This window comes from Pipistrellus kuhlii, unplaced genomic scaffold (genome assembly GCF_014108245.1).
Source record: "Pipistrellus kuhlii isolate mPipKuh1 unplaced genomic scaffold, mPipKuh1.p scaffold_m20_p_15, whole genome shotgun sequence".
NCBI classification, from domain to species: Eukaryota; Metazoa; Chordata; class Mammalia; order Chiroptera; family Vespertilionidae; genus Pipistrellus; species Pipistrellus kuhlii.
This window is the reverse complement of record NW_023425460.1, coordinates 27,644,553-27,659,305: the sequence shown is the minus strand read 5'-3', so window position 1 is coordinate 27,659,305 and position 14,753 is coordinate 27,644,553. Positions and strand designations below refer to the sequence as shown.

The 14,753-nt window shown below is 41.1% G+C and overlaps 1 protein-coding gene across 1 annotated transcript; it reads right to left on the bottom strand.

The window, feature by feature from the left end:
- Positions 1 to 2,551: 2,551 nt before the first annotated feature.
- On the bottom strand, positions 2,552 to 12,881 carry SLC35G1 (solute carrier family 35 member G1). The gene is made up of 3 exons (XM_036438598.2): positions 12,594 to 12,881; positions 7,563 to 7,743; positions 2,552 to 5,546 (listed from the first exon to the last, which is right to left on the bottom strand). The coding sequence occupies exons 1-3, from the start codon at positions 12,784 to 12,786 to the stop codon at positions 4,808 to 4,810; spliced, it is 1,113 nt and encodes a 370-aa protein (XP_036294491.1). The 5' UTR covers positions 12,787 to 12,881; the 3' UTR covers positions 2,552 to 4,807.
- Between the last annotated feature and the right edge of the window lie 1,872 nt (positions 12,882 to 14,753).

Here is a 14,753-nt window from a genome sequence, read left to right as displayed (position 1 = left end):
GAGATAATTTGACCTGACTCTGTGACCATGAGCCAACGGATTTGCTTGTTACTTCTCTCTCCCTTGCTAGACAATTTGGATATCTGACTTAAAGGTGTTTAAACCTCATAATTCTAAAACGGAATGTCATATTAAATATGTTTCCAATTCAGTTGTTTAGCTGCATTTCAGACTGTCAGAACCTCATGAGGTTAGAGGTGGGGAGAAAGTAAGAACAACCAAAGGACTTGTATGCATGCATATAAGCAAAACCAATGGACACAGACAGTAGGGGGATGAGAGCAAGTGCTGGGAGTGGAAGTGGCCAGGGAAAAGTCAATGGGGGAAAAAAGAGACATATATAATACTTTAAACAATAAAAAATTTAAACTAAAAAAAAAACAAAAAACACAAGAAGTTAGTAGATTGGATGATGGGTTTAATCTTTGTTTTTTAAAGTTTCGAATTTTATATCTCTATTAAATCTATAGTCCTAAAACTTCTTGATATTGTACTCTTTAATTCTCTTAAGCATCACATTGCACTTCAAAGTTTCTATTTGTGTAGGTTTTATTTAAAAGGTACCATATTTGTAAGCAAACTAAAAAATTAAAATAATTTAAAATGTTTACATTTTATGTTAACAAAAATAACATTGTTGTGGGAAAAACTATTTAATAATGAGTGAGAAGAATATTGTTTATACTATTGCAAATATGGCTTACTAGATGACAGCTGGTAGGGCACCTTGGGAAACCCAGTGGAACATTTTCCTATGGACTGGACTTCTGTGCTACAACACTTTCTGTCTGTCTTGACATCACATATAGCTGCTCCTTACCCTCCTATTGTAAAGCCCTTTCCCCAATTTCCAGATGATGAGCAATGCCAAGGCTCAAAGCTTTTTGTGAATTGGTTTTCAAAGTCCAACTCTAAACCTAGTGTTCAGGGAGGCTAAACTTTGAATGGGTCTTTCTTTGTGGACCAGGATAATTATTGTAGCTGTATAAGCTTTGATGTAGTGACAAAAGGGGCTGTGGTTGGGGTTGTACCCAGGTTTCAGGTACCCAGGTTATAATATCTAAATTCTAATGCCCAATACTGACATGACACCATACATCTAGACAGAGGTCAGCATGTTATCCAGAACATCAGACTCTTCCCATTAGATTACCTTCAAGAGACCAATTAGGTTTATTGTGTGAACAAACAAAAGGGTAGGAAAGCTATGCTGAGTACAGAGAGTAGTGCTTGGGAAACACACACAGAATCAGGCTCATGGCCCTAGCCAGAAGCAAATGCAATACAGAGGGCTACAGCTAAAGCCAGAATTGGAAAGGTGGCAACCCCTATGTATAAAAAAGGCTGATGACCCTTGGCAGCCCTACAGATCAGCCAGGAAATGAGAGCTGCCCCGCAGTAAAACTCTATGCTAGCAGGAGAGAGCCAAATGAGGTTTGTAATCTGGAAAACTGTTCTTAACAGTTCCTGGTGAGACTACTCAGGAATAAGCACCCTGGCATAGGCATCATGTTGAAGAGGAGAGTGATTGCTCAACTCTACAGTATTAGCTACAGTCCCATACTTAGCATTTCTGTCCTCTTTTATGGTCTACATCTTTTCTATGGCACTCCTCTTTAACAAGAGTTGGGCAGGTAACATTACTCTAACAAATGAAGCAAACAAGAAAAATGGACTAGGGGATACCAAGTGACTTGCCCAGCTGGACAGTGATAAGACCACACCCAGATCATCAGACTCCTAATCCAGGGCTTTAGCCACTCTTCCAAGGTGGACTAGTGTGTGTGGGAGGAGCCGCAGATCATGGGAGAAACAAAAGCTCAAGCTGAGCTATTGGAACCTAAGAGGCTTTAGAAGGCAGAGAAGAGGCAACATAGGAGAAACACAGGAAGAAAGCTCTTGGCAAATATAGGAATTGGTGGGAAGATTCATTCAAGTATCAAATTTGTGTTGGGGCATGGGCAATTAAGTTCTAAAAGTGTGAATAGATGCATAATTAGGATGTGATCCTGTGTGGTGTGTAATAAGGCATCATTGTGGTTTTACCACAATAACCAGAGTAACAATGAAAGCAGGGTTTTCGGGAGATTAGTTATGGCAGTATGACAAGGATCTGAGTGGAAGAGAGAATCTAGACATGGGTAACACAATTAGGTATTCTGGTTGTAGTAATTCAGTTGTAAAGTGGTAACTCTTGGACTAAGGTGGTAGCAGTGGAAATGGCCAACAATGAATCCACACCACTTTAAGACAGACATTCCATAATTTAGTAACAAATTAGCTATGGAAACAAAAGTACAGAATTCAAAGCTATTCCAAGCTCTCGTCTAGAACAATGAAGTCCTCACTGGAACAGAAGCCATTAGAGATATTGGATTTGATGTGACAGCTCAGAGGGACAGTTTGTAACTTAAGAGTACATCACAGCTGAGTGGCCAGAGGTCACTCTTCTTTATGAAATGATTTCTGAGGCATATGGATGAAAAAGAAGTTATATTAGCTAGCACATTTGCTATAATCATAAAAAACAAAATATGGCTTTTTCCCCCCCCCACTTTATTAGTTCTTATAAAATAAAAACAATTTGTGAAACGATTTCCCTATTCAAGATAGAGAAACTACAATCTTTACAAAATATACACATCCATAATTGTTATAATACATATCCTTGTATACACCTTGGACATTAGAAAAATATTTAAGAATCACACCCTATAAAAATTGGGAGAAGAAACATTTTCCCCAACTTTGGTCATATATGTGACATTCAAGTACTTAAACTACATTGTTGAAATATTGTAAAATGTCTATAGTTTCCAGGATCAAAGGGATGTAACTTTCAAGGCCCCATAGGTTCTTTTATTTGTGCAAGGTCAAGAACCAGGAGAGGGTTCCCTGAGCGTTAATTTACCCTAGGTAGGTCAAGCAGTGGTTTACTTTCCATACTTTATCATGGAACTAAGGGGGTAAGGCCATGGAACTAAGGGAATAAGGCCATGGAAACCCACCTTAGGCAGGTCCCCTCCCTAGCATTCCTATCTATGTAGTGTGGCTCCTACAAGAGGATTTCTAAGCATTGAGCTCTAAAATGCTGATTCTATATTATCTAAGATATTTGCAAAATGATGCTTTTGCAAGTCTAGACTCCTGTATTGTGAGTTAGGACAAAGTTATGATAGTGTGACTTCCCTAAATAGACTTCATTTAGGATTTGTCAGGTAGGGAGCATTTGGAATGATCAGTAATCCAAAAATTCCCTCTTGGAACTATTGGAGAAGTTCTTTTCTTACTAAGGCCTAAACCTCAGAAGCCAAGTTCCTTCTTACTTTGGAAGAACTGTGACCAAAGGGTGGGAAAGAACCTATAATCTTTCAAATCTGCAGGCTTAAAATAATAGATGCTACATCTGACAAAGAGCTGGAGCCCATTATAGCTTCAGCAATAAAGGGTTCATTGTTACAAAAAAATCATTTGCATGTATTTCCCACTTTCTAATTAATTCCAAGCTTTCTTAATATTCAATTCTCTGTTTATCAGCATAGTATTGGCTTGCTGAAGTTCCAGATATGATTTGTTATTTTATTTCATGACACTAATATCATGATGCAGCATTTACATTTAATATCATACTTATGTACTAGAATTTAACAGTGATTATTTTTTCTATTCAAGAAACTACAAAAGTCAACCAACCATGGAATTCACAGGTCTTAACATTTAACATATAATATGAAGCATATTACAAATAATCCCATAAGGCAAAAAGACTATAAAAATAAGTTTTAATATGATTACTGAACTTAGAAAGTTGTTTTAAAAATATATATTCTGAAGTCCTCTAAGTATTTGGCTTAGAGGGTAAGAGAGTTATCTATTAGGATTAACCATAAGTTAAAATGTAAGTTTCTGTCATTTCAAATGGTTCAATCTAATAAATTCCTGAAAAAATTTTATTTGGCATCACACTATAAATTCAAAGGGAATTTATAGAAAAACCACATTTCTAATGAGGAGGAAACATTTTAGGATAGAAATGTGCACATTGGCCATGTCAAGATTTCTTTCTTGTGATAAAAAATAAACAACTTAGTGTGGTTTTAAAAAAAGCACCCCAAAATCAGAAGACAATTAAAATTATAGAATGACAGTTACAGTTATTAATGCCACTGAAAGAGAAACTGTTAGTCAAATTTGGTGATTTAAAAACTTTTCAAAAAGTTTTTATATATTAAGAAGTCTGGCATTAAAATGAAAAGGCACAAATATGGGTTAAAAGAATAATAATCATTTACAAAAGCCTTGAAAATAAGGCTAATTTATTTGTATATTAACACCATTAAGTAGGCACCTATTACAAATTTTAGCTTTGGCCTCCTAAATGGAATTATGTTTCAAATGAATTTTCAACATACTAATCATAGCAACATTATTATGGGTAAGTTTCTTAGCCTTTACACTGCTAAGAGAGCATCTAAAATTTCCTCCTAACCTAAATCCCATCATTATGAAAAAATACACTTTAAGGTTCCATCCCCACTGATGGTGCATACAAGAGGCAACCAATCAATGTTTCTCTCTCCCCCATTCCTGTCTTTCTCTAAAAAATTTTAAAAAATCAATAAAGATATCCTTTATAATGATGAAAAAAGACATGCCATATTCAAAAATTATACTTAAACTATTAAATTTATTAAATATAATCAATTAAGTAAATACCGATTTTCCAAGTATGTGCATATGTGGTGTGTTTGTACTCGGTGGCGGTGGATTTGTAAAAAAAATACACATTTCCTCAATGATGCTTCCTTCATTTGGAACCCTGGCACCATTTACGAATGGCCGCTCCAACACTACTGGCTATTACGCAGAGCGCGCCACCCACCGTCCACCACGTTGGTATATCATTCAGGAAAATAATCTGAAAGATAAAAGCAAAAACCACATCCATGGTCTTCATTAGTGCCACCAGCCCTGCTTTTTCTATTTGGAGGGCTTTGGTGAGAAACACCTGACCCCCCAAACCAAACAGCCCGATAAGCAGGAGAAAGAGCCGGTCTATCCCACAGTTCGGCAGCCTCCACTCTCCTAATATGAAGAGGAGGATGATGCACTCCACGAGGCCAATCACTATATAATACCAGATGGTCAAAAAGTAGTCCACAGATTTCCCCATTTTTCTGAGGATAACGAGAGTGAAGGCAGCACACACGGCATGTCCCAGGGATGCGAACGTGCCCTTCAGGTGATCCGAGTAGCTCCCAGTCACCTTTGCAGCGTTGGAACCAAACAGAAACGGCGGCCTCACGATGAGGATCACTCCGGTGAAGGCAAATGCGGTGAAGAGAATATCCCAAAGGCTGTATTTTTCCTTGAGAAATATGCAAGCAAATAGAGACGTAAACACTGGACAGCTAAAGGAGATCACCGTTGCATCGGCAAGGGACGTTGCTTGGAAAGCGTAGTATAAAAGGATCATGGCGGTAGAGCCGAGAAGTCCTCTGAGAGTGAGGAAGATTCGTAGATCTTTTGGGCCTATAAACCCAGTTCTGGAAATTCAAATGAAGGAATGCATATTAAACAAAACTTGCTATTTGTTTTTAACTATAATTTTTAATCAAATACTATTTTAGAAGTCTTAACTATCAAAAAATAGGGGAATAGCAAATTAAATATGATAATGTCCACAACTACTATATCCCTTTAAAAAATGTTTTCTGAGTATACCTAACAACATTAAAGAGTACAAAGTATAAGCAAAAATAATACAAGAGAACTACATAAACAGTATCATTTAGTAAATACAGATATATATTTTTTATTTTTTCTTATGTTAGATATAATTTGCTACATGTATATATAGTGTCTCCCAAAATGTATACATACTTTGAATAATTATAAAGGCAGTGTTTATTAAAATAAATTTCATTTTGAAACTGTAACAAAAATCAGTTAAAGTATTAATACAGTTTTGGGGGGCACCCTGTATATACTTGAAAAAAAAAGACAAAGGAAAACATACTGAAATGCTCATTGTTGTTAGACCGCATTCTCATATAGTAATTTTCCTTCTTTACATTTATTTTCCCCAAATTTTCTGTTAAATATATAAATATATGAAAACATGTTACTTTGATAATAAGTACAATTTCCAGATTTAGCTGCCCCATATAAGAAAACCTGGTCCTAGACCAAGTATGCATTCTTAAGAGTTTTTCATTAAAAGCAGAAGCAATGCTCTATGTTCTGTAAGTCATTGCATGTGAGACAACTTTTCACTGTTCTCTTTAGGAAAGGCATTATAAGTATAAGTGCCATCAAAGTTTGTTCAATTTAATATTTACTAAACAGAGAGTCCTGCGCTAGTTCCTAGCTAGGTGCATCTTGCTGATCTGTGTTGGGGCTGGACATCTTTAGGGCAGCATGTAGGCCAGCCATGGGGACTCTGAGTCTCTGGAGTCAGAAATAAAAGTGTGGTCACCTTTGGTCCATACTTTGAGGAGCTAGGAATCTTCCTCAATAGTGAAATTTAAAATGGGTCAAACTAAATGATCACCAAGGATTTAAGAAAATTCAGTGCCTTCCCAGACAATACTTTTATTCCAAAATGGGGAAGATGAACAATATTGACCTTAGCAAATTTTAACCTTTTTCAACAAACCCTCAGTATATAGACCGAAACAATGCTAAGTGAATATGCACAGTATTATAGATACAAGGAGAGTTCCGTGGCAAGCGACTAAAGCTTTTTATTTGGGGTTTAAACATCTTTGCCCAAGAAAGAAAGAGCCAGGAAGCCACTAGGAACCGAACTGGTCTCTTTTTCCAGGGTTCAAAGTACACAAGGGTATACAGAGGTTATAACAGTGTGGGAGAGGCATACTTTTAACCTGGGAAGGGTGTGTGTGTGGAGGGGGGGGCAGAATTCACATGAATGAGTAAGATGGGATGGGTGAGATCAATGCTACATTTTTTTTTTTTTTACAAAGCACTCTGATCTATAATAATTCCATTTGATTCTTATAACCATGGGCAGGTAGAGGATAGATATTCCCTTCAGTTTATAGATGAGGACACTGAATATGGAAAAGCAGCTAAAAAGCCCCTCAAGATTACCTTTTCCCTTTCCCACAGCACCTTAGACCTAAATATTACTATGGTAGCTGCCTCTCTGCCTTTGTAGCAGAGCAATCTATTCTACCTAAAGAAAGGGAGACACTACCACGTCCTCTTGTTTACTTTTTCTTACAAATACTAGTTATGCCAAAACAAGGAAGGGAAGGTGGTACAAGATGAGAGGAATTATACCAGGAAAGTTTTGTTCTCAAAATGAGGGCGGAGAATAACTGAATCTTTTTATCCTCCTCTGTTGGGCATTTTGTGTGTGCTTATGAGCATCTGATTTAGGTGGGATTCTTGTGACTTTTCAGTAATCAGAGTCAAAGGGTGTAGGCACTGGCAATTCTATGACAAGGATTAAAGCAGATACTATAGAGAAAATCTGGGCAGGTCAAAAGATTTACAACCATTTATTAATATCTACTTTGCAGTTTGGAAATACTTACTTTCTGTATATTAAGCAAGGGATAACGACTAACATTTGGAACACACATCGGAATGCACTAACTTCTACAGCATGGAGGTCTTGCACTTTTTTAACAAATAAAGAGCCCACTGAGAAAAGGAAGGCAGACAATAATGTGTAAAACAAGCCAAGTCCAATACAGGGTGCTTTCTTCTTGGCTTCTGAAAAAGATTAAATTCTGGTTAGTCCTTACTTCCAAGTGTATGCTTTATCATTTTCACTTAGAAATTGAGAAAAATGGGACAGTGTTAATGGCTAACAAGCTGCAAATATTACCTCCTAAGCATGTTTTGGATCGGAAACATTTTTCCCACCAAAAAATGAAGAACCATAGACAAAGGAAACAATTTAAACCTGTGTTTTCCTAAATGCAATTTCACCCTATTAAAGGGATTTCCTTTAACTCGCTGAAGAGACATCCCTCACCTACAAGTCAAAAAGAAGTAAAAACTGTAGAGAAGTCTTTTAAGAAATGCTTGTCAAGATGACTAGAGAAAAATGCTTCCAAATGATACTTTGTATCATTTCACTGGTGAACTGTGCTTCATGAAGAAAGTGGTCTTTCTGGAAAACAGTTCATAACTGTTCTATGGCTACTTGATGATGAGCTGACTTCCTCCAGAAGCCTGCGAGTGCCTGGAGGGGCCGCAGCTGTCTTGTTCATGCCTGGCACATGGAAAACCCTCAATAAATATTTGATGAGTGAATGGATGTGAGAGAATCTCCTGGAAAGAGGCAGAGTGTAAAACCACTGGCAACAGCATGATTTAGGAAGGTTCTGTGTTTTGTTAATTTGAAGCATTAGTCAAATATTTGAACCTCTCATGGTTTTCCACATATCATTTCAAACATAAACTTTAGAGGACAAGGGGGGCAGCTATCTACCCTCTGACCCCAAAGTGCTTTTCTTTTTCTTTTATCTTTTAATCCTCACCCAAGGATACTGACGAGAGAGTGAAAGTAAGAGAAAGAGAATGAGAGAAACATCAGTATGAAAGAGAAACATCATTCGTTCAGTTGCTTCCTGTACAGACCCTGAATCGGGATTGAACCAACAATATAGCTATGTGCCTGACCGGAAATCAAACCCACAACCTTTTGGTGTATGGATGCTCCAACTAAGTAAGCCTCCCAACCAGGGCCCAAAGTGCTTTATAAATACATTTTAAAATTAGAATTGTCATCTAATACCAACTTCCTGGTTAACCTGAGTCAGGACATTTGTGCTTTCTCTAGGCCTGTGGTCGGCAAACTGCGGCTCTTTGGCCCCTTGAGTGTGGCTTTTCCACAAAATACCACGGCCTGGGCGAGTCTATTTTGAAGAAGTGGCGTTAGAAGTTTAAGTTTAAAATATTTAGCTCTCAAAAGAAATTTCAGTCGTTGTACTGTTGATATTTGGCTCTGTTGGCTAATGACTTTGCCAACCAATTCTCAGCCATCAAGTATTCAATCTATTAATGATAGTCTGATTGAGCATTATACTTCTGTTCAGTCATTTTCTCTGTCTTAGTTGCCTAAAACAGGAGTAGAACCCTCCTTTCACTCTTACCCCCTGGCATTCAGGAGAGCAAAATGAAGAAAGGTGAGCAGAGAACTTCCTAAAAGGCCACACACTGAACTCACAAAAAGGAAAGAATAAGGAGTAAACTTTACTGGCTCTCATTTGCTAAGAGCACGGCAGAGCTAAAGGATGTGTGGGTCCATCCAACTTGTAGTAAAACCAGGGTCACCATTCCATCTAGGAATGTGTACAATGTATTCTTCCACTATAGAATGGTATTACATAATGATATGTGTGTGTGTGTGTGTGTGTGTGTGTGTGTGTGTGTGTGTTAAAATGTCCTTCCATTTTAAAGGCAAACACCAGGCATTGTATTTTAATATCCTAGTGTTAGATAGATATCTTTGCTCACAAGTGACACATTTGCAAAGTGTGATGATGCAGTCTCCCTGGTGGCATTCTACATCTTGTCCTTTGCAGTAACAGATGCCATTCTGGTCAGAGACTTCACCTCTTCCTGTTCTAGGTGCACAGCTGAAGAGGATGATTGTGCTGTCATGTTACAGATTTTACGATGTCTAAGTGCCAGAGTCTCCACATTTTGTTCTGTAATCATGTGCTCAGATATTGCAGAACAACTACACATACCTACTCAGCCCATGAGAAGGAAGCTTTAGAAGACTGCTAAGTTAAGCACCACCACTCAATACATGTTTTGGCTGTAGTCAGCCTTAGAATTTAGCTTCTGAAATTTCAGAATTCAAGTCCAAATAAAATAGTTTTTCTTCAAAGAAATCCAACCCATACATAGAACCTACACTCTCAGACAGAAAGAGATCAAGAACAGAAAACACATTCCTGGTCTATAGTTAAAGGATCTTCTCCAACCTAAACTTCTCAATTTTTCTCCAGGAATATTTTAACATGCTACTTTAACTTTTTGAAGACTTAATTTCACACCCCTGGCTCTGATTACCGTATCTTTTCCTTAAAACACATTCACTCACCTATTTTCTTGCCTATGAACTCTTCTGGCCCATGCTTCCCAATGGGGACAGCACAGTTGGTACAAGGCCAGCTGAACTTGATTATTTATTAATGGGGGTGAGAACTGGCTCTACACAGGCAACCCTCAGTCTCTTACTGAATAATAATTTCAATACTCTGTCAATGGAGATGAGCAAGAGTAGCGTAACCCAGAGGCACTTGCTTATTAATTAGCTCCCAAGTTCATAACCACTATAAGAATTTCTATTAATTTGGTGACTCTAAATAACTCAAATTAATTGGCCATAGTGCAATTTCCTGTTACGTAAAAGAAAACAGAAAAGTTGCTCAATTCTCTAATCTCTGCTTTAAACTGGTGATGCGAAATCCTGGTTGGGAATTAGAACCAAGTAGTACCAGTAGTAACTTTTTAATGTTTTAAAAAGTCTTTATTGTTTAAAGCACATGTGTCAAACACAAGGCCCTCGGGCCAAATCCGTCCCGCCAGGCCTTGCAATTTGGCCCGCACCGCGCTGTCATCACTGCACTCCGCTGCATTTCCATCACAATGACAGTTTATGACTGTTCAGTAAACCATTCGGCCCGCGATTTAGGCTGGATTTTAGATTTTGGCCCCTTCTCTGATTGAGTTCGACACCCCTAGTTTAAAGTATTATATATGACCCCTTTTTTCCCTTTTAACCCCTTCTAACCTGCCCCTACACCCCACCCCCACCCCAGGCCTTCGCCATACTATCAACTGAGTCCATGGATTCTACATATAAGCATACAAGTTATTTGGTTGATCTCTTCCCACCCACCTCACCTTAAAACTTTAATTCCCAAACCCTGCCCTAGACCTACTGAAACAGGATCTCTATAAACTGTACAAAGCTCTACTGGCTAGAGAATTACTGTTAAAACAACTTATTCCTTCCAGGGGCATGTAGGGCACAGACTCAAGACAACTTCTTGCTTCAGTCTAAAATCCACACAGCCCCTCAAGGAAATAAATAGGTGTCTTAGGGTAGCTGTACGTTGTCTGTGAAAGTTATCCAAGAATATAAGAAAAATTGGTAAGTTTCAACCTGAACTTGAAAATGAATTTTGTTGAGGTAACCAGTTGATTCAAGTGACTAAAATGATACTGTCACAAAGTTCAATGACAACAGTACTGTGGTTTAAAGTGTTTCTATGGCAATCCTGTTTCTGGAACATCATCTGGTCCCCTTTTAATAACTATTGCTAAGCCTTATTGTTATCAACTTTCTTTGAAGTTATAAGACTCCACAAGATTCTAAGCGCCATCACTCATATTGGTTTGTCATTTTGCCATGTGCCGCCTGAGGGAACAGTATTCCTCTTCCATTCCCAAATGGGAAATGTTTAAGAGTTTGCAAAGCCTGACTCAGCATTCCATCAGAATGACATTTAGCCATAGGGTGATAAGGTGAGAAACTGATCTTTTCAAGGTCTGCACATCTGGCCAACCGCACTTGGGGGTAACTCCTGCTCTAGGGAGAGGCTCTACCATGCATAAAGGAATAGAATTCTGTTCATTTCTGTTAGCGTTTAGCACAGAAATGGAGCAAGGGTCATTTTCCTGGAGTTTATCAGAGAGGAGAGAAGCTGAGGTACAGCAGGACACATAGAAATCCCGAGTCACACTTAGGGAAGGTGACCCAGAAGACTGTGTAACTGTGTCTGGGAAGGGCATCTGCTTATTTCCCTCTTCCAAGCAGCTGCTCCAAGTGGTGGTGGAGTTCAAGGAGAAATGTGCTTGAGGCTAATAGAAAGGGCCCTAGGCTAGGTTTCTGGCAAGCTGGTGCTGCAGGGACCTAAGCCAGATCTTCATAAAACAAAAAAGCCCAAGTCCTCACCTTCCTGGGCCTCACTTTCCTCATTTGTCAAAGTAAGTTGTTGCACAAGATCATGGGTTTTTCCCACGGGGTCCTTGGCTTGGGGGACGAATCCCTGAACCCCTTAACCACATAAGTAAGACTGTGCCTCTGCCTTCTTGTGCATCAGTTGCTAACAAGTCCTCCTAACCCCATCTCTGCCTTCCCAAGGTTCTGGGACAAACATTTTTTGACTCCAATGTTTTGCAACTTCCTCTTCAGGGTACACCGTTTACCACCGAGATCAGTTTTCATGGTTAGCTTCCTCCCAGCCTGGGCCGGCTATGGGATGGCCTTTCTCGCTGACCACCCAACCTCCGACCTGGTCCGGGAGCGCCCAACTGCAATCTGACTCCACCGACTTGCCCGTAACACTTTAATTATAGGAACAATTTAACAGTTTTAGAAGCCCCAAGAGTTCCAAACACAATCAGAAACTTTCTCGGGCTTCGCGCCGGCGGATACAAGGACTTTTGCGTTGCCGCCCCCAGGTGACAGCTCCCAGGCTTTCCGGGGCTCTAGGCAGGGCAGAGGAGGGGGTCGTGGTCCGCAATGCGCCCCGCGCTAGCGCCCGCCCGGCCCCCCAAGGGCGAGACCGGCGCCCCGTTCAACACCTCGCACTCACCGGGCTGCGCGCGCGAACCGCACGGCGAGGAGCGGCACAGCCAGCACCAGCTGGGGCCCGGCGTCTCCACTGCCTCCGCCGGCTCTTCCCTCACGGCCTGGGCGTCCTCACTGGCGGACGGGGTTGTGTCCTCTGTCAGCGGCAGCCCGGGCTCCCGCAGCTCGGCGACCCCGATGCTGCCGAGGGGCCGCATCCCGCGGCCGGCGCTCTCCCCGCGGCCGTCGCAGCGCCCGGCGCGGAGCTGGCTGCCTGGCTCTTCCGGCGGCGGGGCGGGGGCGCGCTTGCGCGCGCGGCCCTCCTGTGCCCGGGCAGGGCTGTCCTTCGCTGCCCTCCCACCTCCAGCTCCCTACCCTCCTGTGCTGCTGGAGGTCGGCCAGCTGTCTGATGGGGTTTCCTTGGCCACAGCTGACCCGAAGGCGTCCACCCCTCTGCTGCGGTCTGGCTAGACTGGCCAGAGGTTTGGAGTCATCTTTCCCAAGGCACACTGGATCCCTTCTCTTGGGCAGGCCTTGAGGAGGTTAGGAGGGTACCCGTTTAGTTATTGGTGTGGCACCATAATCACTTCTCCAAGCTTTGTCAAGCCCTGTTTTCCCCAAGACTCATGGCCACTTACCCAAGGAGGGTACAATGCTACTGGTTCTAGTGCAAACCACCTGACCAGTGATATGCTAGGGAAAAACTAAGTTACCCCAGGATATGGCCCCTCCCTTCAATTGACTGTCCCTTGCTAGGCACCTATGGTTTCCACCTTGGTAACCTTCTGTACCTGGCCCATTTTCCTCCCTCTGCTCACCTCTAACTGCCTACAACAGAAAGACCAATAACAAAGAACATATAAATGAGCCCTGTGTCCCATGTGGGAAATTTATGCCTGTCACTACTTGAGCCAATTAAGCAGAGACAGGGCTAATAATATATGAGTATTTATTCCAATAACTAGAGACCCGGTGCACAAAATTCGTACATGAGGAGGGGCGGGTGTCCCTCAGTCCAGCCTGCACCCTCTCACAATCCAGGACTGCTAACTCCCAACTGCTTGCCTGCCTTCCTTCCTGCCTGCCTGCCTGCCTGATTTCCCCAACAACTTCTGCTCCCAACTGCTCCCTGCCTGCCTTTCTGATTGCCCCTAACCACTTCTGCATGCCAGCCTGATCACCCCCTAACCACTCCTCTGCCAGCCTGATCAACGCCTAACTGCTCCCCTATTAGCCCAATTATCCCTAACTGCCTCAGTACTATATAATAAAGAGGTAATATGCAAATTGACAATCACTCCAACACACAAGATGGCTGCCCCCATGTGGACACAAGATGGCTGCCACAAGATGGCCAACAGGGGAGGGCAGCTGGGAGGGCAATTGGGGCAACCAGGCTTATGAATCTTTTCCATCCAAGTAGTATCCTCATAGCTAAAAAAAAATGTGAAGTTTGAACTCTAAACTTTAATTCCCGGGAACAGAAATTAAGCCTTTTTTAGAAATGGGTCCTGTGTCTCATGTGGAAAATTTATGTCAACTTTCCATTCTGTTCCCTCATATATTTATCTCAGTACCATTTTTCATATAACTCATTCAACTAATGTTGTTTGCATGCCTACACTGGTCCATTTACAATTCTTAATAGAGGCAGAGTGGGGAACAAAGGAGACTGGGCTACATTCAGTCCTGACCATGATAGGGGTGGGGATGATGAAGGAAAAAGATGCCAGCGTTACCTACCTTTACCTAGTGGGCCGTGCCTTGTTTAGCTTCCTGTTCCTTTCCAATTTGACATGTTGGCCTAGGAGTAAAGACATTGAGTTCTCTGTGGTTGCATGGGTCTAGGCAAATTTCAGCTCTCTCAATTTCTATTTTCTCAGCTCAGAAGGCACAGTTCTGGATTCCCAAGCAATCACTGTAGGGCAGAAAACTGCCCTTCAGGCCTTGTCATGGCTGAGACTTGCTCCAGTAATTCCTTGCTTTCCTACTTTCATCTGTTCCCACACTGCCAAAGGGAGCTCTCATGTAAATGATTTCTAGTACCCCACAGAACCTGTATCCTCCTGTGGGAACTTGCTTTCTGTTTACAGATTCTTTGGGAGTGAGGGTGCCTGAACTTGAGACTAGGCCCTAGATAATAAAATTGGTTATAAATTTGGGATTTGGATTCTACCCAGTACAC

Bases quoted from the DNA above. Each gene is read 5' to 3' on its own strand.
- SLC35G1 (XM_036438598.2), bottom strand. From the start codon at position 12,786: ATGCGGCCCCTCGGCAGCATCGGGGTCGCCGAGCTGCGGGAGCCCGGG. The intron at 7,744-12,593 runs GTGAGTGCGAGG...AATCTTTTTCAG, and splicing joins CGGTTCGCGCGCGCAGCCCG to AAGCCAAGAAGAAAGCACCC. The intron at 5,547-7,562 runs GTAAGTATTTCC...TTGAATTTCCAG, and splicing joins CCTTGCTTAATATACAGAAA to AACTGGGTTTATAGGCCCAA.